Source organism: Zingiber officinale, chromosome 3B, assembly GCF_018446385.1.
Source record: "Zingiber officinale cultivar Zhangliang chromosome 3B, Zo_v1.1, whole genome shotgun sequence".
Classification (NCBI taxonomy): Eukaryota; Viridiplantae; Streptophyta; class Magnoliopsida; order Zingiberales; family Zingiberaceae; genus Zingiber; species Zingiber officinale.
This window is the reverse complement of record NC_055991.1, coordinates 154,045-181,622: the sequence shown is the minus strand read 5'-3', so window position 1 is coordinate 181,622 and position 27,578 is coordinate 154,045. Positions and strand designations below refer to the sequence as shown.

Here is a 27,578-nt window from a genome sequence, read left to right as displayed (position 1 = left end):
TTATGAAGCCCAAAAACTAGATAAATAAAATCAAGTATGTGGCTTGTTGTAATCACAAAAAGTATAGTTTGACATTCGAGTAATCCAAGTAGGTTTTGTATGAAGGATATACAAAAGAATATACAACCAACAAATAAATATACATTCTGTTTAGGTGCTTTGTGATCAACTCATGTTACGACTTGCAAACTTCATCAATCACTCCCAATTGCAGTGTACATTTATTTATTTATTTGATTTTGACGCCAGCATATGAGGTTTTGATTCCTGTTCTTCTAGTTCATCGAACTCCCAGCCATCAATCTCTTCAGTCGTGTATTCCCTGCTCACTTGTCCAAATTCCATTTCCAGTTTTGCAATTTCTGATTCTGGATCAAATGGCTCATCATTCATCCTAGGAGATGACATATTCGTCCTAGGAGATGGTGTAGATGAGCCCATAGCTTTATATTTTGGTGAACTGACAATCTTAGCAGCCGCAGCTGCTGCTGCTGAAGGACTCTCTGCTGATCTATCTTCAGAGTGCATCGCCATTTCATCAGGAACTTCAATCTCTAGATATGGTCGTTCAATAGACTCAAATTCTGCTCGCATTTTATCAATCAATTCAAATAGTTCATCAACTTCCAGATCATCTTTCCTGAAGATGTTCACATGTTAAATTTTAGTTATCCAAAAAGTTGAGATGATTGCAAACATTTATATGCAACTAACATATATGTAGTAAGTACTAAACGAATACATAGATGCAGTACCTGAGACCATTTTCACTTTCAGCATAATAGAGCTTCTTCATGTGATCAACAACACTAAAGGCAGTCACGATCTGAAAAGAGATGGTTACGTTATGATATAATAAAATTATCGATGTCCTTATAAAAATGTCAAGATGCTTTGGTAAATTATCATATACAATTGACCATTTTTACAAAACTTTTTGGTGCTTATGCTGCAAACTAATCTCATGGCTGAAATTTTGGTTCAGTCCTTATACCTAATATTTGTTAATCCTTGTAACTGAAGGCCTTTTTTTATATCTATTGTCTTCAGGGATTTCCACAACCCAACAAAGGCCAATAGAAGTTGATAATGAATGTGTTTTCTCATGTCTCCGATCCTAATACAACTAGGACGAGTTGTATAGGCAAGATCCAATCAAAGGACTGTTGAAGAATTGTTGAAAACTTAAAATGTGATTGGAAATTGAAAAAAATGATGAGTATTCACCGAATAAGTGAAATCAGATCATAAGAGAAATCAGTAGATTTTGAAAAAGTTGATTGATTTCTAGCTGACATTGTCATAATTGAACAAAGACGGGAAAAGATCCTGGAGAAACAAAGAGTTTACTTGTTGATTGAGATAGACAGACCCAATATGGAGACCGGATCCAGGATCATGGCCACGATTCAGCCATAATTGATTGTGATCTCTCCCTGGGTTCACCTTCTCATCCAGGTTATAGTTTGGGTCGGAGTGACCGACCAGAGGCCGCCAATGGTGGATGGGTGGCAGGGCAGCCGGGCGCCAAGCGGGGGATGGCCTCCGGGTGGCTTCCCACCGCCCACCCCGACCTAAACTATAATCTGGATGGAAAGGTGAACCCAAGGAGGGATCGCAATCAATTGCGGCCAAATCGCGGCGGCAATTCGGCCGCGATTGCATTGTGGACCATCCCCCGGTCCACAAAAAGTGGAACAGAGGATCCTCTCTTCCAATATGAGGTTCTTTGTTCTGCTCCTAGCCCAGCCACTAGATTGCATGAGAAACAGAGGATTTTTTTATTATTATTTTTTTTATGAACTCAGATCTCACCAATCCTACTGATACAAAATGTCCAGTATCTTGACTTTTGGAATGCCCGTACCACTAAAGAAACTGATATTGACAGTCAAGAGCACTCCTGTCCTGACGAATTCAGAACAATGTGGTAGGCTTGCAAAAATGACCTAAACTTGCATTCTGGACACTACTTAAGGGATAACAATCAGGAGCTTCCAAATTCCATCACATATCATCATTTGAGAAGTTTAGATCCAAAACTGTGCTTTATTATGTTTATGGCAAAATTGTCAGACAATTTTTTAACTTAGAAAGATGAAAAATAAATAAGTTTGAATTCAGGACTGTCTGCAATGCTCCAATAAAGGGAAAAATGCTGTAACTACCACTAGGCACTGGATAGCATCCAATGATAAATATACAAGTCCTTACAAGTATCAAAAGTTATACATAACAAGTGCATGTCAAGTATGTTCGATAATAACTTAATAGTGTTGGGATCGTTCGTACTCGGCTAGAGAGGGGGGTGTGAATAGCCGCCCCAAATTCTCGCGTTCTTCCTACAGTTAGGGTTAGTCGCAGCGGAAATACAAGGAAGAAACTAAGGAGAAGAAAAACAAACCGATGTAACGAGGTTCGGAGATGAACTCCTACTCCTCGGCGTGTCCGTAAGGTGGACGAAGCCTACCAATCCGTCGGTGGATGAGTCCCCGGAGAACCGGCTAAATATGAGCTCCTTATGGGTGGAGAAACCTCGCCACAACTACTTCTTGCAACAGCAAGATAAGGAGTACAAATACAAGAGAAACAAGAAGTAAATACACAGCAAATGTAAACAACCCTTGCCTTCTTGTCGACTGTTGAAGAAGCAACAGCTTCTCAGACGCCAGCTCAGTCGGAGTCCCAGCCGAAGGAAGAAGCTCACGCGAAGCTTTCGAAGAAGAGCTCAACAAAGCTCAAGCACTAGAACAGCAGCTCAGAGCGTAAGAGAAGAGAAGTTGTCGCGCGCAGCAGCCTCGACCCCTTTATACCGCCAAGAAGACAATGAAGAAACTAGCCGCGCGCTTAGAACCTCGATCGCGGACCGATCAGTAACATCCTGATCGGTCTGCGGACCAATCCAGAGTATGAGGTTCCCCGATCGGTCCATGGACCGATCAGAACTCCTGATCGCGTCGCAACGGCTAGACCTCTGATCGGTCTACGGACCGATCAGCTTCTCTCGCCGCCATCGATCTCCTTCGATCGGGTCTCGATCGATCAGATAACCATCGCAGCATCGATCGATCGGTCACCGACCGATCGATGAGCCATATCATTGGATCGGTCCCCGATCCAAACTTTTCAACCCTAAACCTAAGGCTTCCACACCAACATCCGGTCAACCTTGACTGTTGGTACATCATGCCTAGCATCCGGTCACCCTCGACTGCTAGCACTCCCCGCTAAGTGTCCGGTCAATCCTCGACCCACTTAGACTTTTCAACACGAAGTCCGATCATCCCCGATCCATCTCGATTTTTCCTTGCCCGGTTTCACTCACCAGACTTTCCAACGCCCAACATCCCAGCTAGGACTTTCCCACCGCCTAACATCACTCAGACTTTCCCACTCCTGGTTTCACTCACCAGGACTTTCCACACGCCCTAACCCAGTTAGGACTTTCTCATTGCCTAACATCCCAGTTAGGACTTTTCAACTGCCTGGTTTCACTCACCAGGACTTTTCCCGTGCCAAGTCTCCATACTTGGACTTTTCGCGTGCCAAGCTCCCTGCTTGGACTTTTCCCGAATCAGGTCAACCAGGTCAACCTTGACCTAAGGTTGCACCTACAATCTCCCGAACACCTATTCTTGTCAAACATCAAGAATACAACTCTCTTTTCGTCAAACATCGTCAAACATCAAAACACAACTCGAGTCAGGTCAACTCGAGTCAGGTCAACCAAGTCAACCTTGACCTAAGGTTGCACCAACAATCTCCCCCTTTTTGATGTTTGACAAAACCATAATCAAGTTAGGTTAACCCGATAACCTAACTTAGGTTTTCAATCATCTTCCAATGTCCAATGTTCTTTCCTTGAACATTCTCTGGACATTCTCCCTTAGGTTAACCCGATAACCTAACTTGGGTTCTCCAATAATTCTCCCCCTTTTTGACATACATCAAAAAGAATTCCAATGTTCTTCCTTGAACATTCCTTGACATTCTTCTCCTAGCTTAGGTTAACCCGATAACCTAACTTGGGTTCTCCAATAATTCTCCAATGAACACTCTCCCCTTTTGACACACATCAAAAAGAGAGTATCAAGGTCAAGAGTTTCTTCCTAATGAAAGTCCCATACCTTTCATTTGAAACTCTTAATTTCCTCCTTGATACTAAACTCAACAATCAACTTAGTGATAATCTATATCACTAATCCTTAAAAGTCTTTTGGAGTAAAACTCCCCCTAAAAGTCAACTCCCCTTGACAATTAGGTAAAACTCCCCTCAAGGTCAACTCCCCCTTGACCATTGCACCAACAATGTCTTAGAGAGTTCCAAACCTTTAGAAATCCAAAAACACCACTTCCATAACTGAAATTTCAGACACCAGCTGAAAAATCAGAAATTCGGCACGCCCTGATCGGTCCCCAGACCGATCAGAAGCCCCCTGGATCGGTCCCCAGACCGATCCGTCCTTCACCAGATCGCATCAAGCTTTCTGGATCTTACTGGATCGGTCTGCAGACCGATCCACAACACTCTGGATCGGTCCGCAGACCGATCAGAGCTTCCCTGGATCGGTCCCCGGACCGATCCAGACACTGAAATCAGAATTTCTGATTTCCCCTTCCGGAAATTCAGAAACTCCTAATAAATTCAAGAAAATTCCAAAAATTACGAAACTTTGAGGATACATTCCTCATATCATACACTATCATGGAAAAATAGTTTTCTATGAAAATAACTTCCATTTTTCAATCTTGATACAAAGTTCAAAAACTTTGAAATAGTTCAAGTTTAGCTCAACTTTGTATCACTTCGGTCAATGATGAATGCTATCACTAGGAAAGCTTCATCAAGGTTTTTCAAATCAATTTTAAAATACTTTTAAAACCATTTGAATTTAGGACCATAATCTTAGGGCTAGATGTACATGACTTGTACACAAGCTTTCCCTATGATCCTTAATTTCTTGAATTAGGGTCATCTAGGTACAAGGACAATGCACCTTGATCCTAACTCATGATCCTAATATCTCACACACATCTAAGGTGTATCAAACCACATTCAAGTCAATTTGATGTGAGATATGGATTAAGGTCAACTTAGGCTAAGTTCTCATGCATTTTCTAAACACAAATTTGATCTCAATATCAAGATGTGTTCTTCATCCTTAAATCAATTCAATTGATTATTAATGCAAGAGATGATGACATGGCATAAATGATATCATAAATGGAAAATATGTGCCAATATCATGATGTCATGGCATAAAGTATGAAAACTTAAATAGAGCATGACATATAAACTAGCCTAAGCACTATCATGACATTTCAAATGATGATAAAACTAAACATGATGTCATGACATGTCATATGGCAAATAACCATGGTAAGTTAACACAAATAAAATACCTAGATTACCTATCTAAGTATCCTTAATCACTTAGTTAACTTAAATTCTAATCCTAGATTGCCCAAAGTGCTCCAAGAAAATGTCAAAACCCAAATTGGCATTTCTTGATCTCTTGTTTGATTTATACCATTTTAAAAATTTTACAAGAGTAGCACTTCTAAATTAAGGCCCGGATTGCCTTGATTACCTAAGAGAATATCAAAAATCCCAATTTGATATTTCTCTAGGTTTTTCCACATCGTGTCAATTTAAAGTAAGATTAATATATTCTCACTTTGGCACACTTTACTCTTCCAAGGAGTGAATGATAAAGATTATTCCATTTCATTTTCAAAGGTTCCCAAAAACCTTGAAAATGCTCCTTGAGTGTCAATTTCCTCAAAGTTGGGTTAACTACCCTTCTTATTGGAGTTGACACTCTCTAACCCATCTATGGGGTAGAGAAAATGCTCCTAGGAACCCAATACCTATTTGAGCTCATTGGGTTCACTAAAAATTCACTAGGGATGACTTCCCTAGCAACCCTCCTAATGACCCTCTTAGGCTTTAAAGCCTTGGTCATTTGGGTCTCATCAAGATCAACTCTAGGGGTGACTCCCCTTGTGACCTTGGTGTTGGTCTTCCTAGCCCTAGATTTTGTTCCATAATCAAATGGAACATTGTGATAAGTGGGCTTGACCGTTTGGAACTTAGGTTTGTGACCCAAACCTTTCTTGTCCTTGGACTTGGGTTTTTGACCCCTTGACCCTAGAGTCAAATCCTTAAGAGCCTTTTCTAGAGAGTCAAGTCTTGACCTCAAGACTTGATTTTCTTTCTCTAATACCTCAAGTTTTGATTTATCATTTTTCTTTGAGGTATTCCTAGGCATGTGTCTAGATGATTTGAGATTTCTATCTAGATTTTCCTTAGTCTTAGATGAGTTAATTCTAGGGTTAGCATTTCTAGAATTGTTCTTATCTAGGCTAACATGCTTGGCTCCTAAGCACATGTATCGATTTCTAGTGTTAACATGCTTATCATTATTGACAATGGCAATAAGACTACTAGCATGCATCCTACTAGAATTGCACGAATGAGCCTTAGAGGATACCTTAGGGTTTGCCTTCGCTCTCCCTTTACACGTGCTTGATCTTTTGTCCGTGTGAGATTGCCTCCCCCTTGGACATTGACTCCTATAGTGTCCCCGTTGCTTGCATTGGAAACACACCACGTGCTCCTTGCCCTTCCTTGATCTTTGGCGCCGGTGGAGTCTTCTTAGTCTTCTTTGGACATTTACTCTTGTAATGTCCAAATTCCCTACACTCAAAACACATTATATGCAATTTACTTGAACTTAAAGTGTTTGAGTTACCTAGGGTCGAGGATGGATGGATGTTCTCTTCTTCATCCCTTCCGGAGGTAGATGCTTCTTCTTCTTGCTCCAATCTTGAAGAAGTGCTCTCATCCTCTTCTTCCTTAGATGTTGAGTAACCCTCAACTTCTAATTCCTCTCCTCCATGGTGTGAGCTACTTAGCTCACTTGACTCCTCTTCATGGCTTGAAGTGGAGCTCTCCTCATGGAACTTGCCCAAGTTGTTCCACAATTCCTTGGCGTTGTTGTACCTATCTATCTTGCACAAAACATTATTAGGTAACGCAAATTCAATAATTTTTGTTACCTCGTCATTGATTTCGGATTGTCGGATTTGCTCTTTCGTCCACTCCTTCTTCTTGATAGGTTTTCCTTCCTCATCCATCGGAGGGGAAAACCCTTCTTGTACACAAAACCAATTTAACATATTAGTCCTAAGAAAATACATCATCCTTACCCTCCAATACGTGAAGTTGTCGTGAGACTCGTAGAAGGGTTGAATCGTGATATCTTCTCCATAGAGATCCATCTCTAGCCCGTGCTCCCCCGGGTGTTGATCCGTCGAAGAGCGGCATCGCTCTGATACCACTTGTTGGGATCTGTTCGTACGGCTAGAGAGGGGTGTGAATAGCCGCCCCAAATTCGCGTTCTTCCTACGGTTAGGTTAGTGCAGCGGAAATACAACGTAGGAAGAAACTAGGAGAAGAAAAACAAACCGATGTAACGAGGTTCGGAGATGAACTCCTACTCCTCGGCGTGTCCGTAAGGTGGACGAAGCCTACCAATCCGTCGGTGGATGAGTCCCCGGAGAACCGGCTAAATATGAGCTCCTTATGGGTGGAGAAACCTCGCCACAACTTTTGCAACAGCAAGATAAGGAGTACAAATACAAGAGAAACAAGAAGTAAATACACAGCAAATGTAAACAACCCTTGCCTTCTTTTCGACTGTTGAAGAAGCAACAGCTTCTCAGACGCCAACCACAGCAGCAGCTCAGTCGGAGTCCCAGCCGAAGGAAGAAGCTCACGCGAAGCTTGCGAAGAAGAGCTCAACAAAGCTCAAGCACTAGAACAGCAGCTCTGTAGCAGAAGAGAAGAGGAAGAAGTTGTCGCGCAGCAGCAGTCCTCGACCCCTTTATACCTGCGAAGAAGACAGCGAAGAAACTAGCCGTTGCGTCGCAACGGCTAGAACCCTGATCGGTCTGTGGACCGATCAGGCAACATCCTGATCGGTCCGAGACTTAGGGCTTGCTGTTCGTCTCTGATCGGTCCACGGACCGATCAGAAGTTCACTGGGCACGGATCGATCTCTGATCGGTCTACGGACCGATCAGCTTCTCCGCCACCGATCTCCTTCCGATCGGTCTCCAGACCGATCGAACTTCAGTAGCATATCGATCGGTCACTGATCGGTCACCAGACCGATCAGATGAGCCATGTATCATTGGATCGGTCCGCAGCCCGATCCAAACTTTTCAGCCCTAAACCTAAGGCTTCCACACCAACATCCGGTCAACCTTGACCTGTTGGTACATCATGCCTAGCATCCGGTCACTCCCTTGACCTGCTAGCACTCCCCGCTAAGTGTCCGGTCAATCCCTTTGACCCACTTAGACTTTTCAACACCAGAAGTCCGATCATCCCTGATCCATCTGGATTTTCCCTTGCCTGGTTTCACTCACCAGGACTTTCCAACTGCCTAACATCCCAGTTAGGACTTTCCCACTGCCTAACATCCCAGTTAGGACTTTCTCATTGCCTAACATCCCAGTTAGGACTTTTCAACTGCCTGGTTTCACTCACCAGGACTTTTCCCGTGCCAAGTCTCCATACTTGGACTTTTCGCGTGCCAAGCTCCCTGCTTGGACTTTTCCCGAATCAGGTCAACCAGGTCAACCTTGACCTAAGGTTGCACCTACAATCTCCCGAACACCTATTCTTGTCAAACATCAAGAATACAACTCTCTTTTCGTCAAACATCGTCAAACATCAAAACACAACTCGAGTCAGGTCAACTCGAGTCAGGTCAACCAAGTCAACCTTGACCTAAGGTTGCACCAACAAATAGAAGATACTTGTTAACCTAGCATACCTTTGTTTCAGTTGCTAAGTATTCCTCTTCAAGAAGTTTCCTGGGATTTGACTCTTTAAATACCCTATCATCTGAACTCTGCACCATTTCTGACCTGCAAAACATAGATATAATTATGATTCAACCAATGTGAAAATATCCATCTTCATTAAATGTTAAACACGTGACTACTCTACCTCTCATTCAATTGCTTCAGGTTGTCCACGAATGCGCTGATACGAGGAATGCAAGGTTTCAGTTCATCCTACACAGAATAAAAACCAGATGAAAACCACTGCAAACAAATGAGAAAAGCTTAAAAAGTGCAAATTCAATAATTGAAGACACAGAAACAAAACCATTATAGAAGTTGACTTTTATTAATCAGCACAAGGCAATACCTTGCATGAAGAGAGATGATGCTTAATTAACTTCAGAAACCAATTTCCACATTTCTCTAGCTCATCACTATGGAAGTAGAAAATGGAAATTGAAAATTCAAATAGGAAATTTTCTGAGTGCTTATCCTTATCAAGAGGCACGAAAAGCATACCTGATCTGCTTGTCTTTTAGCTCTGTGTATGAAGATTGAAGCTTCCATGTATCTTCCAAGAAATTAATCCAAACATGGACAATATCAGCTTCTACTTTACATGAAGCAACAGATTTTGCAAGCTCATCTTCCTGCAATTTAAAGACACCTAGAGTTTGGTAACTATATATTAAAGTGGGATCTTCAAACCTATGTTGATAAGTAAATGTCAACATGGATTGGACTTTCGAGCACCTTAGCTTTCAGGTTAAGGACAATCTGGTTGTTTGCTTCATCAAACTGATCCCTCTCTTCTCTGGTTTTCTTAAACCTTGCAGTCACAGCTGCCAGAGATGTATTAACCTGTAACATTTCCAATTCATGATAATTAGTAACAAAGCTAACTGTGTGGAAACATTAGTCAGAATTTGCTTGATCTGACACATAACAACAATATAGTGAAACATTCAAACTTAAAACAATATGTTGGAATTTTGACAGAATATAAAAAGTAATGAAATAATACAGAAGATAAGAATAGAGTAAAAAAACTATATGGAAACAGTGACCATACTTATTTGTGATCTAATTCGAGATCACAAGATTCATTGTGCCTGAACACAGTTAGTGGTTTAGGATCTAATTCTAGCAACTGTTTGATTGTATCAAATGGCAAAAAGTGGTTTTAAACACAATAACTAGAGCAATTGAGCAACTTGAGTGTGAATGAATTTGAGATAAAATGAACATTGAGCAAAAAAGAAACTAACGAATAGAAGCACTAGAGAAAAATGTGTGACCTAATATGAGACATTGAGAATTACCTTCTTTAGTTCAACCTCCAGCTGGTTTCTTTGCTTCTCCAGTTCCTCGATCTCAGAGAGCAATTCCTGATTTGAATTGGGAAAACGGAACTCAAAAATGATATCCACAACTAGATCAGAAGTGACCAAAATGAGATTATATTAGTTTTTTTCAGACTTTTAGTTGGGATTAGCATGGCCTTTTGTTGTTATTGCTAGATAACTTTTATTGTTTCCAGTACTACAGACATACAGAAATGCCCTAATATTGCATCAGATATTATGTCAGATAAGATGGAGTCATCACAAAAAGCAAGATCCAAATACTGGCATACTAAAGCATACCATCTATTCCAATAAATAAAAATAATAAGTATATGTTGGGAAAACTACTCCGGCCTTGTGGTTGGGCTCAACCTTATTGTTTTTGATATATTGGCAATATGCTTTAAGTTAGATATGTCTGTGTTTTTGTGTTACTATCATATTCATTTTATTTCCACTACACATATACTATTGACACAATCAACAAAATACACAAGCATGCGTACTCACGCTACTAATGCATCTTTTGTTTATGTTTTACGCAAGGAACCAAATTTGAGTGTGTCATCTATTCAACACTCTAGCTGAACCATAGTAGATCCTATAGTATAGACTGCAGACAATAGGGGCATGGTCCAATAATGATGCTTTCTCAAACCAATCCTCACACATATGGCTATGCATGACAGTGTAAGAAGCACAAAACTCTAAAATTATATACAGAGGACAGTATGAAGTAATTGATGCATTGACACGATGCAATTTAGAAAAATTGACCAGGATAGGAGTTAGGTTACAGGAGTAAACAATGTTAACAACATTCAATGGTTTGGTGGCAAGAACAAGTTTTTTTATTAGCTTATTTTCATCATTTACCATGCAGGTGCTTTTTTTAGCGAAGTCCAATGGGCACATGTACATGTTAGAACTTCACATTAGACCAAATGGAAAAACTTGATACTGCATTAGAAAACATGCTATATTTTAGTGCAGCACAAAAAACCATATAGGAAAAGGCATTAGGCCAGCATAATGTACGGTTGTCTAGACAATTATCTAAGACTAGACATGTATCACCTTTCCTTTAGGAAGTGCTACAGTTAAAAGTTAATTTATTGTTCCACTAAAAAATAAAGCATATAACTACACTATCAAAGATGCCCCAGAATACATACTGCACATATTTCCAACAGGGATATAATTATAGCCTAAATGCTGTGAATTTTTTCATTATAATTATCATGATACCTAATACAGGTGGGACTTATCAAATGTATACCTTCTCAACTTCACTGACTTCATTGGCTTTAATTACACGAAAGTTAAGGGCCTCTTCTTTTTGGTGCCTGCTTCAAAATAAAAATAATAATAATTAATGAATCATATTCATCTATAAGTCCATGGAAAATCAAGATGTTCGAATTTGAAGAGTAGGATATAAATTGTCTGAGTATTTGGCATTGTGTAAAACAGTGCTTGACAACTTTCATTACAGATCTCTTCTGCATTCTAGAAAATTGTAGGTTTGAGCTCCTCGGAGAGTATTCAGATTATCCAAGAAAATAACTTCTAGATCAACTAGCTATCAAACTAAAGCCATCATTCAATAAAAGAATATTTTTCCATTATGAGACATTTATTTTACAGCATTCAAATCTCCATTATTCTCTAGAGTTCTCTAAGCTGTTTGCATGTGATAATCTCTTCCAAGAGAGCCTAATGCCTATAATCGAATTATATTATTACCAATATACCTAGAGAACTGCAGATAGAAGAAACTTTTGCTGACCTATTGAAGTTGTATGCCTTTTAGGATCATGAATAGAAGATTGAATATTAAGAATTAACTTGCATCTATCAACTTCAAGTAACCAACCTAGAGAAAAATATGCAAGTGGTATATAGGACCTGTGATCTAGGATACGCTTTTGTGCCTTAGCAGTAGAGTTGGCAAGAGAATCTGCAAGAACCTTCAACTTATCCACCTACAGGTTGCACCAGATCATGATGAAAGCATTTTTTTCATATTTGTGAGAAAACAAAATGTCATGTATGCCATTTAAAATATGGCATAACCGGTATAAGCAACATAGTAAAAAAAATCAGCCATACCCCATACATAAAAGCTACTCAACATATTAAGGTGATTAGTATGTTCTATAGATGGGCCATCACGTAAAGTACATAACACGGTAAAATTAAAATAAATTCATAGCATGTTTAAGGTGAAGTGCAGCATAATAAAAACAAGGACATTCTAGTTGATAACTTCTGTTTACTTAATACAATATCATTGACTACTTCAATAGTTGGTAAAAAGGATGAGTTCAAATATCAAGATAATTATATGGATCAAATCAACAATGCAGCAGTCACCAGGAAAAATAAACAACACATTATACTTGGAGATATTATAGGCATTGTGCAGTGTATCATGGATAATTTTTTATAATATTTACTTAGGAGCAGCTGAAATGACTAGCACTAAGACAAAAGAATTACTTCTTAAACCTAGGCATGCATAATGGATCTTCAAAAAGTAAGCATTCAACGACAGGGTTTCAAGATCAACCCATCATCAACCTAAACATTTGAAGTCAGGGAACATTCTTATCAACAACAAATCTCCAGGTATGCTTCTTCAGAAACCATTAAGCATATTAGTTGCAAGATAGAGCTAAGGAGACCATACCAGGTAATTGAAGATGCATATTCTTTTAAACCAATAGGTTAGTAAAAGCATCTACAGCATTTACAACTAAATTTGCTGTGCTGCAAACACAAACTAAACAATTTTGTCCACATAAGCAATCACAAGTCTTCAATAAAATAAAATACAGTCATTTACTGGGAGAGCTATGGAAAATTCAAAAACAATATAGCTAGACAAAAAATTCTGAATAAACAACAATCTGAAGAAAAAAACTAAAAATTGAATTGAGTTAATAGCATTGGGACATCCACAAACACAAGCAAGAATGACAATGCCAGATTTGAAAATTCTCTAGGATTAAACAAATAGAACATGCATTCTTAGAGGCAAAAGAATGAACATTGTATTCATGCTGATAAGGAACGATGTCTATAGAAAACTTAAACAGACAAATATGCAAAGTAGTATAGTCAGAGAGCAATTTTATCAGGGTTTAAGATTATTTTCCAGCCAACTTTGAGACACACCCAATCGCTCAAAGAAATTTGAAGAATAAAAATGGATCAAACTTCACATTTGAATTAACATGAACCAAATCAAAGATAAGCATGCCTTTTGAGAATGGATCTCCAGTGACTCGCCACATTTTATGGTTTTCTTCTTCAAGAGCAGAGATTCCAATCTAGAGCAGAGGCGAACTTCTGTCAGTGCTTCTTTCAGAGCCTACATAATAGAATTAGAAAATTCAAAATTATAACTAAACAACAAGATAAGAAACAACTTTTAACAAAAGGAGGCCCCTTGTTATGCCAAGGAAGTGATCTCATTTTAAAATAAAAAGAAGAAAATATTATCAACCAAAAAATACAGAAATCAGAGACATTTTAAACCTACAAAATATCTAAGTTTATTTAGATTTTAGAGGTTCCTAGAAAACATGACTGATGTGAAACAAATAGATGATCTTAATAAAAAGATGGCTAAAATCTCCTTTTTCCAAAGGTAAGTGATAAAGGCAGGATGTAGATCCCAAGTCAACACCACCAAAAGTAGCTGAACTAGCTAGCACCTTCATTGACTCAAAATTAAAAGAAACTAGTAAATACCACCAAAGCACATACAGCGCCAAAAAAAAAGTATTGTAGTCAACTAGTAGTAGAAGTTCTTAAGAAAACTAAAGACAAGCTGAAGAGGTTAGGCTGTTAAGAAAACATGTGTGCAGAAATTAGATAATAAGGCCCTTGAGATATGATGACCAATGTATGCAAACATATTTATATCAAAATCATTCCGGATGACAAATACTATACTCGAAAAAAGTTGTCTTGAACAATCGGCTACCTCCACAGAAGCATAAGTGGTCTTTTCAGTGGTCTTTTCAGATGTTTTAGCAAGACCTTCACCTGTGGAATCCTCCTTCAATGCTTCCAATCCATCAACCTTTTTGCTAAGATTTAAGGTTTCATATTCTATCCTGAAAAGAATAATAAAACATTCTATCTATTATTAAGACTGTCTTGCAATCAATGAAATAAGCATGAAACATAAGTAGGGATAGAATGGTAATCCTGACTTAACTTTGCCTAATCCACTAAGTAAAACTTCCAACGAGTCTAAGAGGTGGTTGAATAATTGGTAAGTGAACATAAACAAAAAAAAAACCTACTTCATCTGGCATTGACATGTTTTTTCATTCAAAATCAGCCCATTTGACTCCCACAATTGCATATTGAAACTGCTAGAAACAACATTATAAAGCCATTGCAAATCTATAGTAACAGCGGATAGAAAATTTTCAAGATGATAACTGAAATATCTATCCAAAAAGAATCATAGTGTGATATTCTCCATGACTTGTTCAAATTTGGCCATATATATATAAGATCTCGTTTTGTGCCTGAGAACCAATCTCCTGACAGAACAAGATGTGTTGATATCATGCCAATGGTGTTGAGCCCTTTGTTGATCCATGTGTTGAGATCTATAGCAGGAGCAGGAGAAAAATGGCTCCTCTGTCGAGCCATAACAGCAAGAGATGAAAAAGAAAGAAGAACCTAGAGGAAGAAAATGTATTCCATTCAATCTTGATGTTGAACTGGACCTGTTCGGATTACAGAAAAGGTGTCACACAAAGAAGACAACTCTTTTTCTGGTCTTCTAGAGAAAGAGGATGACTCGCACAAAGAACAAAGGGGGGGGACCTGGATGCTATTTTGATGTCTCAGTGTTTCACATGCAAATCAATCGACAAAATGGTATGATGACCGACATGGCATGAGATTTTGACTCATGCCATATATACTTAAACAAGTTCTTCAATCTTTTTTGAACAATCTAAACCAACTAGCAAGCCAACATTAATTTCATCTAGCATTCCAAAATGGTTTAACTTTACTTTTGCTTGGCCAGAATATTTAAAAGTGAAAACATGTGCATCTTAATAGGAATATGGGTCCTGAGTAAACTATCATTGTTCCTTGGACAATCAAATCACCTCAATTTTTTTCTGTTTGCTAAGCTATATGCAACTTGATTCATTGAGAAGTTCAACAATTTAAAACTTCCTCTCTGATACTAGATAATTACAAGGCAAAGCATTGCATGCTAAAAAAACAGTTAAGTGAATGACCTTGTCATATCAGCATTTAACTTCAGTCCTAAAATTGCACCTTGTGCAAACTGGAGTAATTCTTCACGTTTCACCTGAAATACCAGACCAGAAACAATTTCCCGCCATTCATATGAAGCATCACATTATAGGTTATCCAGGAATAATATTGCACCAAAAGTAAATTGTCATGGAAAAATAATCTCATTAACACACTACATAGTATAGCTTCACAACAGTCTGTACTTTAGAGATCAATCAACATGCAAAACATGCAAAAAAAGTAACTTCAAATACAAATTTACTTGGCATGCAACCCAAGGCAAGCAATATGTAGCAAGGCAGCCTAAATACGAATTTTAATTGTAAGCATCCCTGTACTGGGTAGCCTAAATGCAATACAATCTAACAGGAAAACCGAGACAAACAAAATGAGTTGAGTCAGTTGTGACACACATCTAATGCATTGGATGAGTGTCTTAATAGATTTGACTATGAGAAATTACAAAATGGCCGTGAGTGATTAATGATCCATGTGCAAGTTTAATGCCCCCAAATGAAACAAAAGCTCTTCTCAGTTCTCTCTCGTAAAACCCTATCCCAGTCCCAACTGCCGCCTCACCGATGCCGCCTCCCTCACCTTCCTATCTCTATTTGAATTGCCTACAGAGAAACTCTCCCAAGAGACCGGCTGGCAACGACAATTCGGCAATCCCTAATATCCAAGCTCGAATCCTCACCAGTCTGGCACACGCTGCAGCTGTAAAAGCTCCTTTATGGTTGAATAGCTGGAAGGTTTCTTAGAACTGGAGTGGGCATCCCACCATACTCGCCTTCAGATATCGATAATCCTTGTTTATGGACAGTTTGCCTTTTGCCTCTTCCATTTTTGTATCTGAGCTGCCAAAAACCAAAATTCACCTATTTTTGTTGATATTAATTACTAAGTTTGCTGACAACAGATATCTGTTGTAGTGGATAATTGTTAAATTAATCCACACACATTGAAACAAATTAACAATTTGGTGTTTTTCCTACAGGGTGAACACTTGTGAAATAACACAATAAATAATCCTTTTGATGAGTGTTTTGTTTAGCTATCTTGTGCAACTAGCCATAGAATGTTGTCATGATTTTCTAGTTTGGCATACCTCGTTACTAGTTCACGAAGCTAATTTCTGCTTTGCTTTGTTATGTACTATATTTTTTTCTTTTCAATCTGTAATTGAAAGTAAGTGTTGGAAATTTTCTTTTTTTCTTCTTAAATGTGAACTATATGTTTCAACGATCGTGCAATAATTCTGATGGAACATTGTTTTTGTTTATTTTGATTGATGGGAGTATGAAATTTATATCCTTTGCATTCATGTTCTATAAGCCAATTTTTTGTAGGAATTTTTATTTTATTTTTATTTATTTTGAGCTCATGGGTTGGCCCGCTTAACCCGCAACCCGCATTGGGTTGGATTTGTTTGAGGATTTCCCAATCCGCCGAGATGGTGGATCGGCCTGTCACACCATGTGATGGGTTTTTGGTGGGTTGGCCTGCCCCACCATAGGTCGGCCCATTTGATAACTCTAATCACATTGAAAGAGTGCCAAACAAAACATCATAAAGTGCACTGGCTTCCAGTGGATTGAAGAATAATAATATCCCGTCTACGGTATGAGATGAGGCAAAGCATAAATCCAAAGCAACAAGTCTAATTTTTCAAAAATGACAAGAAAAATGAAAATTGACAACTCATGATTTATCAAAAACTTTCATAAAGCATTTTCTTTGCTTGAAACTCACCCCTATCAACCATCCCAAATCCAAGAGGTGATTGAGCTATGCACAAGCTATATCAATAACAGTATCAATATCCTTTTATTATTGATGATATGAGGGTTGCTCCACCAACTCCAAGCATGTACAGGTGGAAAAAACCTACACAATATGTGCAGCAAAACAAGGCTCAAGAAAAAAAAGGCAGTCGCTTCAACCACACAAACTAGTCAGGCCTTGCCTATGACAACCACACAAGTAACTCAGGTATACAGCACCTCAGATGGTGACTGAGCTGGAAGTTGACTTGTGTTTGCCCCAACGATGATCGGCCAAAGTTAGCAATGGACATCAGGCTCTTTGTCGACTCAGAAGAAAGCTTTTTTGCTTAATCTCACATGCCTAGTAACTCAACCACCAGATATAACAACGAAATGTGGGAGTGAGGGAGAAGTGGAAAGGGGAAAAAGAGGATAAGGATAATAAGCTTCAAAGCCATAAAAAGGTATAAGATAACAACCCAACTCCAGTACTGAGCACTTCATCCCCTTTACTTAAAATGGGATTAAACGAGGCACCAGTCAATAACTAGTCCATGGCTTTCTGCTTTTCCATGCATTCACTGCAAGCTATAGAAGGCGACAGAGGATACTCCTTCCATCGATAAGGAGCTAGAGGCAAACAATACACAAGAGATTTGGCTTGGCCAAAAATTTCACACCATAATTTGTACAAAGAGATAGCATTTAGTAGAGCATTTTTAATTCAAATGTTCATTCAATCACTAGCAATAAATCAGAAAGTATAAGATAATTTCCTCCTGATAATTTGTACAACCAGAATACAAATATAAGATACAAAGAAATATACCAATACTTCCTCCTGATAATTTGAAAATGCTTTTGCAAGATCCTGTATACTGCTTATAATAGCATTGTGAACTTCCTTTTCACCTGTCAAACAGTGTCTACAAGAGAAAAAATATATACATCAAATAATAAACATACAACTCCAAGAAGTTTTACATTCATTTGGTTTAAGTATTAGGTTAGCAGTAGAGAAACTAACTTTAGATCAAATAGAAAAAAGAAAAATGATAAACCCAGTTAGCCTTATTGACTAGCCCTAGGTGACCGGCTCGGCCCCACGGAATTTTTCCACCGGCCTCAGGATAAATAGGAAAGCGCTCGTGGCGGATGGCCAAGAAGCCCAGCATCCTTTGGTTGCGCTCCCCATTTGGAGGAAAAATTTCTACAAATTCGCTATAACTGAGGATCGAACCGCGGGTGCTTGGGTGACAACCTGAATGTCCTACCGCTACACCATAGCCTTGGGGGCTAACTTTAGATCAAATAGAGAAATGCTTGTAGGTTGTTGTCATTCATATTAGAGGAAAATTTAATAAATTATTAGCATAATTTCTATGCATATCAATCTTAGAGTAGATAAGTTAACCAAAAATAAGATTAACAATGAGGTTCTGACTAAAATAGGAAATACAGTATTAAATACATCAATTTAGGCAAAAATTATATAAGAAATTCCTTCCTAGTTGTGGTCATAACAATAAGTTAACCTTCATATGTTCTATTATATTGGATCAATGCAAGAAATTCCTTCCTAGTTTTGGTCCTTTCATCTGTATTTGCTTTTTATGAGATCTTGTCAAAAACTATATGTACTATATTATGTGAGATACTTCCCTTGTTTCCTTCAATTAGTTAAGAAGTTGAAATGAAAAAAAGAAACTAATCATTTTGTTCATAATATTTGTGCAGACTAATATGGTTACCAGGAGTGTGAATCACATATACTCCTTCCAGAAGTAGGACTATATGATTTTTCAATCATAGAAAACTCTGCTTTCAGAGGTAAGATTGTGTAACTAACTCTGAACCTTCGATCATGCATTACTCTACTCTCACAACTCCACTTCAGAAACTATGACTATCATTTGACAGATTGTATGACCATTTACATATATCTATAAATCAGTTTGACATCTATTTAATCAGCTGTTTGGTTAATATTTACAGGACAGATATAAAAATATAATTGGACACTAAATAACAATCTTAACTTATCCTACATAAAATTATATTAAACTAGATGAAGAAATGAACATAAAATCTCCTTGACTGATAAGTAATGATCACAATTGCCACCTATTTTGGATGTACTAGATGCATTTTTATCCCACCGTTTTTATATAGCCATCCAGCATTATGTAATCAATCATTCATAAGATAGACCTGGATATAAACTCTAAAGGTATATATAAAAGCTAAACCAAATAGATGAAGCCAATTAAAGTAGAGTCTAAAGAATCTCAGTAAAAATATAAATGGGCGAATTAGAATCCTAGCCATTCAGCATTATGTGGCCAATCATCCATAAAATAGACCTGGATATAAACTCCAAGAATGTAGAAAAGCTAAACCAAATAGGAAGCAGCAATAACAAGAACCCATGAGTCCTAGCAGAGACTAAAGGAAAATCACAGATACCTGAATATTTCCAAGAGCAGAGTAACTTCATCATCAGTTGGAGCCTCCAGAATCTGAGTCAAAAAAGAATTAATCTGCAGTTACGCTACATCATCACAACATAGAAAAATAATGAGACATTAACCAAGTGTGTCGGAATTACAACAATTCTCATCTTCTGGGTCAAGAAATACATCCTTTGCCAAGGTTTGACAAAACATACACAGGTGTTGTGTGCTCAACACATTGCTTATATAGCCCATAAGTGATCTACATTAATAATATTTCAAAACTATCCTACTGTAAAGTCACGTGTATAATTAGATAATTAATTCTACATCTACAATATAGTAAAATATTTAACCCAAATAACAACTGAAGAAATTCTTATACCACATAGTAATTCAATCAGACCAGTCTATATAAATAAAAAATTTACATCTATACAGAACATATAAAATTTATTCCTATAATTAAATTGCTACGATGATTAATTTGATATCAATCAAATGATATGTAACAATAAAATGTCTAACAGCTAAATCATCAAACTATAGGTCATCTTTACCAAAAGATTAACATGCATTATTAGAGCTTAAGGTTAATTGATCAAACCATGCTTCCAGATAGAAAGGTAGAAACAGATTGGAGCTACAGACTGAAATGATTCCATAAACTACCAACCTGTGCTGGAGAGTTAGATTCAATTATTCAGGAAGGAAGGAGTGGTGAAAGGGCTAGAAGAAAAGGAGGATGTATTGGTTGTTGTCTTCACCTTGGCAACTAGGTCACCAAAGCAGATGTTCTTTGTCCTTCCAGGTCACCTCAAACACCTGGTTACACTTTCCTCGTTCCTTGTTGAATTTGCTATCAAACAACCACTGATGACATTAAAGGTATATCTGAAAATTAGCATGGTAATGTCCAAGGTTTAAAATTTCGACCCGTGCCGAAGTTTCGGTCTTGGACCGGAACGATACGATTTCAGTACCGTATCGTGCCGTGCCGATATAGTTTCAATATTTTTTAAATATAAAATATATTAATTAAAAACTAAAATATTTAACATAAATATTAAAAAAATAAACAAGATAAAAAATAATCTTTTAAAAAAGGAAAAGATATGAAAATAGATAAATAAATAAATAAAAATTTTATTATAATTTTTAAATTAAAATAAATAAAATATAAAATTAATTAGATAATTTTATTAGGGTTTAATAAAATCTCTTTAGATTATCTCCACTATAACTAGGAGTTGATTAAAAAAATGAACCTAAGTTTAATTAAAAAAAATCTGAAATCCGACACCACTCGCAACCCCGCATGACTTCGGTGCTGTCGCAAGGTTGCGTGACTAGCCATGGCCGCGGGGATTGCATGACTCCTTCAGCACGACCATGTTGGTCGTGCGACCCCTTTGCAGTGACCGTAAGGTCGCACGATGCCTCCACGGCGGCAGCGGAAGGGTTATGCGACCTCTCCGCTACTGTTGCATGGTCGAGCGACCCCTCTGCTGTGACCACAGGGTCACATAACACGTCGCACCTGTCATTGGTCTGGTGCGGGGTCGTGCCGGTGCCGGTCGTCGAGTGGAACGAGACGTTTCGCTCGTTTCGACCATTTCGGCACGACACTTTAAACCACCAATCATACCCAGCTAAGGCTTCTGGCTATCCACCTTAACCAAAATTGCTAGGCTTGCAGGCGATCAAGCAATTTCTTTTTCAATTCAGACTTTATGTTTTGACACTCATAAGGATATACCTTTCTTCAGACTTTTAGTTCCCAACTATTTACGGCTTAGAGGGTTCTAAGAGCTTTCTTGCTCATGCAAGTGTGCCCTTGGACTTACCTCAATTTATGGCCAAGTTAGGACCTGCCCTTTTGCAATCCACTCGTCGTTCCCCGGTCGCCTTATTATAGTTAAGAACTACAAAATTCGTTGAAAGATGGATCCTTAAGATACTTTTAAAGATATCCGTTTAGAGTTTTGAGAAATTGCTAATGCCTTTGTTTTGTTGTATTCTAACTTTCACCAGTGCCGCTCACCAAAGAATACCTCGTTGGATGTTTTACTCAGCCATTAAACTAACTCTGATACCAAAAAGATGTGGAAGCGCATGGTAATGTCACATTCTACCAATATTTCACATCTCAATATGGGAGTGGAACGAGACATCTTTCCCTATCCCAAAAAGCTAAACTATGGATAAATCCATCTCTTTTATTTGATTGTATTTTGGCATATTCAACTTGATTTGGACTTCTTTATCGAATCAACTGCATATGCAGACTGCAAAACTCAGGGATATATTGGTCAGATATAGTGCAGGATTGCATGTAGGATATACAAGCAAACATGATGTGTTTTCTTTTAAAAACAGTATCAGCTATAACAAAAAAATTTAATATTAAATAAACTATCCATACACAATAATCAGACTTTGGCACTGGGTTACTAGTTAAGCATAGTATAGATGGAAAATAATCTTTTACAGACGTCATAATAGAATCTTATTAAATAACGGCAAGATGTCTAACCATGGATAATGTAATCCCTTCAAGAGCATGGCTGTACAGAAATACATCCCGAAAGTTCATGGGTCCACCTCCTTCAAAATCAAAATATAGAATCTGCATAAAAATATCAATTAGCATAAACATGATGTTCACAATTGATAATGAATAACCCAAGTAGTGCACATTTATTGGTAGTCACATGTGTAGCTTTGATGGCTTCCCCACCAAAAAATGTGCAATGTTGATATTGAATATCTTAAATTAGAATAAATAAATAATAAATAGGCGAACATAGTATGTTTTGGCATTTTCCACAAAACTCATCGGGGGAATATAAATTCCAGTGAAAGGATAATGTATTTTCCAGGATGAAGTATTCCGAATTTTGAGTATTAAATCTCCATTAAAATGTTACATAATAGAGAATAGTTAAACCATTAACTGGCTTTATGTTTACTATGTGTTTAATTTTCTCAGAGTTTCTAATGAAGTCCTTCCCTATACTCTTTTAGCTAGGATATGGAAAAGATGAAAACAATGGCTTCAAGCACTGGATTATGAAAAGTGACATACATGAGTACAATAGTTCTCCCTTCAATGTCAAGCTTATCAATTTAACAAGAATCTTTCCAGATGCACAGTAAAGATAAGACTGCACTTGTGCATGAAGGTAGAAAATTCCATTCCAAACATCCTATGCAATTAATTAGTTTAACCAATAGTAAGATCAACAATATAAAAGCTCAACATTATTTAGTGATGTGAAATAAGCAGCTGTTTATACTTGAGCCCAATGTCAATGTTATAATCTGGATTCTGGCTGTCAAAGTAACAAATATACTGACCGAAGAAACATTTCCAGAAGATGAGTTGCTTTCATCGGATAAGGGTGGGTGCAGGTGCTCAAAAGATTTTTGATTGGTTGAACTTCCATATACCCTTTCAATTTCTCGTAAAGCAAACAACCATCTTTGCAATAGCTGAACTCTCTCTATTCCTCTGCAGGATACAGCAGCTTCTTCCAATCTTTTAATAGTTTGCTCGAAACTTTTATAGTTCCGCATGCCCTACACAGGGAAGTTCAGGCACTTAAACATGCACCTATTCATAGTTAAGAAGTCTTCATACAAATAGATCAAGTGAAAACTTCATTTTGCCACTTTATGGAGATCAATTAATGTTCAAACAGGTGTACCATCCCAGCTATGTCACTTATAATAATTTATGAATTGAAAAAATATTATCTCCAAAAAAAAAAATCTTATTCCAAGGGAGAGGGACTAGCAATTGACAATTTGGGATAGAGAAATAGAAGTAAGCAAATGTGAGTAGTTGACATTATTCCTTGTTCCAAAACCAGTAGTGAAAAGCATTTTAGTTAAGTAAAGAGAGAGTGTAATGGATGTAGTCGCAGCTGCTTTTCAGATGCTGATGCTAAGAACAAACATTACAAAGAGGATGAGAAAAGGAACCAGTACACCATATTGACTATATAAATAAATAAACAATTGAGAACGAGCTATTTATTTTCGTAATGTAACTATACAAAAAATATAAATGGGAGATGCAAGGAGTCAAATTTCAGGCATTGCAGTGTTACACCCAGTATGTGAGGCTAGGGATTCCCTCCACTGCTCTATCTTTTCACTCTTTCTCTCAGTGCTGCCACCCCCTTCTTCCCTCTAGTTTCTTTTGCCATTTACAACACAGGGTAGATGAAGAACAAGAGGTATGGGAGAGACATCTCCTCTCAATCACCCGAGTCCGAAAGCATGCACCAATGTACTCGTATCCACAATGTCAATAATGGCATTGAGACGATGAAGTGAATATAGAAAGAAAAAAAAAATACATAACTTAATTACCTACATGAACCACACAAGGAAACAAAACATTTATAAGTCAATCTACATCTTTAGACCATTGACGAAAAAAAGTTAAGATATTAATTGGAAGTAACTTCTCGGTTTCTTAGTTCGTAAGCATCAATCCACGATTACGATTTAAAGCTAAACGGCGGAACAAGATATTGCAAGCCAAAGGAGTCAAACGTGGCTATAGAGTAGAAAACAATACCATTCGATCTTGAATTATCTTCGCCCCACCGGCCACAGCCTGACCGGCATGGTGTACGACGGTATCGGCATAGTTCTTGACAGTGCGCGTGATGTTGTTGTTGCCGCTAACTTCGACGGCCTTGTTGACGGCCGATCTCAGCCACGACATCGAGTACGAGTAGGAGACCGAGGAGAAAGGATTGTGCGAGGATGAGAAGAGAGAAAGAGAGAGAGATGTGGAGGAGGAGAAGGAATAGGGTTTGATGACGATGATCTCTCTATCTCACGTTGGAGCGAGCTGCAGATGCGGAGAAGGGTCAAAGGGGAGAGCGTGTGAAACAAACAAGAGCAGCCATAGTGGGCCTGAATCAGGCCCAAGTAGCCATTTGTAAGGATAGATGACATTCTAAAATGCGCTCTAAATTTTAATTATTTTTAAAATACCTTGAGATTTTTAAAAAGTATATATGTTAACGTTCTCAAAATATTATTCATTCAATTCATCAATTGTGAGTACGGTTGTATCACTAATTAAAACATTGTGCATCATATGAAATCACAATTTTACACTCTTTTGTATTGAAATGTGAACACGGAGGGATTAAACGAGACATTAGATAAAAATTTTTCTTTTTTTTGTTCTGCAGTAGATATAAAAACATTAATGGTCATCCATTGATCGATAGTTATGTCTTCTACCTTCTCTTGTTCCTGCTCCCGATCAGGAGACTAATGTAGAAGAGGAACCTGAACAAGAAGCCCCAGGCGACTGTGACCCAGAAGCAGTCCCACTTGCTGAGCTGCGTGATGCTCTGCTGCTGCAGGATCCCGGTGCCGGTGGTGATGCAGGTGCTTGCGGTTATGGGCACCCCCAGCGACTGGCCCATCGCCCGGAGCACGGCGACCTTCGCTGCCTCCGGCAGCGCTGCCAGCGGAGTGCTGTCGAACATCTGCACCCCCCGCACGAAGCACTTGTGCGGGTCGTCGAACTCGTTCTGCATCACCGCCTCGTACGGGTACTTCACCAGCGACATGTAGTGGAACCATAGCCAGTAGTCGTGGATCCTGTTCCGGTTGATGAAGAAGCCGCTGAAGAGTAGGAAGTAGGCGAGGAGGGCGACGACGACGGTGTACCCCAGCAGTATGTGAGTCACCACGCCGGACAAGAAGGTCACGAACCCGCTTCCAGCCCAGAAGGCGGCCAACACGATGAGGATAAAGAAGATGAAGCCCTGAATCCCTCCGGCGAGCCCCACGGCGAAGTAGGTAGTCAGCGCAAAGGCGATCGAGAGGAGCACCAGCGGCGGGAAGCTGACGATGGCGTTGGAGAGAACGTAGGAGGAGCGGCGGTAGGCGTTGTAAGCCGTCTCCCGCATGAAGATGTTGCGTTCTTGGAGGAAGACCGGCAGCGCGTCGGCGCAGGTGTAGAACATGGTGGACATGGCGATGGCGAAGAAGCCGAGCCGCTCCTGTACGCCCTTGGGGGAGTTGTCCAGCCTCCAGAAGATGGTGGCGAGGATGAAGCCGGTGAGAAGCACCGCCGCCAGCCTGATCGCGAACAGCTCCGGCATTCGCTTGGTGTTCGTCCATGATCGCTTCGTCAGCACGCCCATCTCGATCCAGAACGGGTTCGCGTGCTTTTGAACCGACGAGGAGGAGGAGGAGGTCGCCCCCTCGGTCGCGCCGGAGACGAGCTTCCCGCGCGATATGCTGACGCTGATGGCGTCTTTGAGTGACAGAGCAGGCTTGGCGGAGGCGGATTGGGTGGGGTGGAATTGCCGAGAATTGTTGAATTGGACGAGGGCGGTGGCGCCGGCGGGGGTGCCCTCGAGTTCGCGGATAAGATCGAGGGCGAACTCTGTGGGATTCTCGCCGTCGGGGATGGAATGGCCGAAGTCGGCGAAGAAGGAGTGGAGGCCGTCGGGGGGCCCGCTGTAGACGGTCTGACCGCGGGAGAGGAAGAGCAGGCGGTCGAGGAGGCGGAGAATACGGTAGCTCGGTTGGTGAACCGACATTATGACGATGCTGCCGCTGTGGGCGATGCGCTGGAGCACCTTCACCACCATGAACGCACTGGTGGAGTCAAGCCCCGACGTGGGTTCATCGAGGAACAGGACGATAGGATCATGGATGATGTCGGTGCCGATCGACACGCGGCGCCGCTCGCCGCCGGAGACCCCGCGGTGGATCTCGTCGCCGATGATGGTCTTGGCGGCGGCGCGGAGGCCGAGCTGGTCGATAAGCGCCTGCACTCTGCTTTTCTTCTTGGATGCCGAGAGGGAGCGAGGGAGGCGGAACTCGGCGGAGAACATCAACGTCTCCTCCACGGTGAGCATCGGGTAGAGGAGGTCGTCCTGCATCACGTAGGCGGAGATGACCTTCAACAGCCGCCCCTCGAGCTTCTCTCCGTTGAGGGTGATGGAGCCCTGCAGGCTCTCGCGCGCGATGCGGTTCGCCAGCGCGTCGATCAGCGTCGACTTCCCGGACCCGCTCGCCCCCAGCACCGCGAAAATCTCACCTTCCCGCGCCTCGCCGGAGATCGAGTTCAGCAGAGTCTTCGTCCGTCCCAGCTCCGCTTCCATCTCCGGCTGGTCCGACGAGAGCCGATTCTTCCGGAAAAGACTCATCCTCTGCTGCCGCTTGACGCTGTAGGTCAGGTCGGTAAAAGTAAGCACGAACGGCGGCGGCGGGCGGGAGTCCAAGTGGTACTGCTCGAACGCGTCCACCTCGAGAACATGGTGCCGCTGGGAATCATTTCCGCCGCCGTCGCCGTCCTCCTCGCCGCCGCCGCCGTTATGGGCGTCGCCGACGCGCTTGAACAGCTGGCCGAGGGTGATCGATCCGCCGGCGCCTTGAACCGGAGGGCCAGTGATGGCGACTGCGGGGGAACCCTGGTGCATGCGGAGGCCGTCGCGGGCAATGCCCTCCGCTTCCGCCATCGCCGAAGCGCGCCGGTCGAAGACGGATATCTTATCCACGAAGCGCGTCATCGGTGAACAAACAGCACGCTACCTTGATTAACTTCCTCTGCTCTGTCAAAGCAAGAGACGGAAACTCAACCGACAAGCCAATCTATCCCACGACCCACGAGATATCGATAGATCGATCGAATCTTTCAGGACGACGAAGAAGCTGCTTTGCAAGTTTTGAGTGCGGCGTGAAACTTCATGACGCATTTTATAGAAGACAGTTGTCAATCTCAATCTTTGTTGATGAGATGGTCAAAGTAGATTGGATTTTTTACAATATCTTGTTATTTTCTTCTTGGATTAGCAAGG

At 40.0% G+C, this 27,578-nt stretch overlaps 2 protein-coding genes across 2 annotated transcripts; both read right to left on the bottom strand.

Moving 5' to 3' along the window:
* Nucleotides 1-17: 17 nt before the first annotated feature.
* On the bottom strand, nt 18-24,660 carry LOC122055297. Its single transcript, XM_042616664.1, has 18 exons — nt 24,320-24,660; nt 23,089-23,310; nt 22,265-22,357; nt 19,742-19,794; nt 18,105-18,201; nt 15,488-15,561; nt 14,200-14,332; nt 13,471-13,581; nt 12,114-12,190; nt 11,485-11,551; nt 10,182-10,247; nt 9,613-9,720; nt 9,379-9,509; nt 9,227-9,293; nt 9,023-9,090; nt 8,847-8,940; nt 756-826; nt 18-640 (listed from the first exon to the last, which is right to left on the bottom strand). The coding sequence occupies exons 1-18, from the start codon at nt 24,467-24,469 to the stop codon at nt 226-228; spliced, it is 2,097 nt and encodes a 698-aa protein (XP_042472598.1). The 5' UTR covers nt 24,470-24,660; the 3' UTR covers nt 18-225.
* Nucleotides 24,661-24,849: 189 nt separating this feature from the next.
* Nucleotides 24,850-27,518, bottom strand: LOC122055295 (ABC transporter G family member 5-like). Its single transcript, XM_042616663.1, has one exon. It carries the CDS (start codon nt 27,288-27,290, stop codon nt 24,996-24,998), a length of 2,295 nt encoding a protein of 764 aa, XP_042472597.1. The 5' UTR covers nt 27,291-27,518; the 3' UTR covers nt 24,850-24,995.
* Between the last annotated feature and the right edge of the window lie 60 nt (nt 27,519-27,578).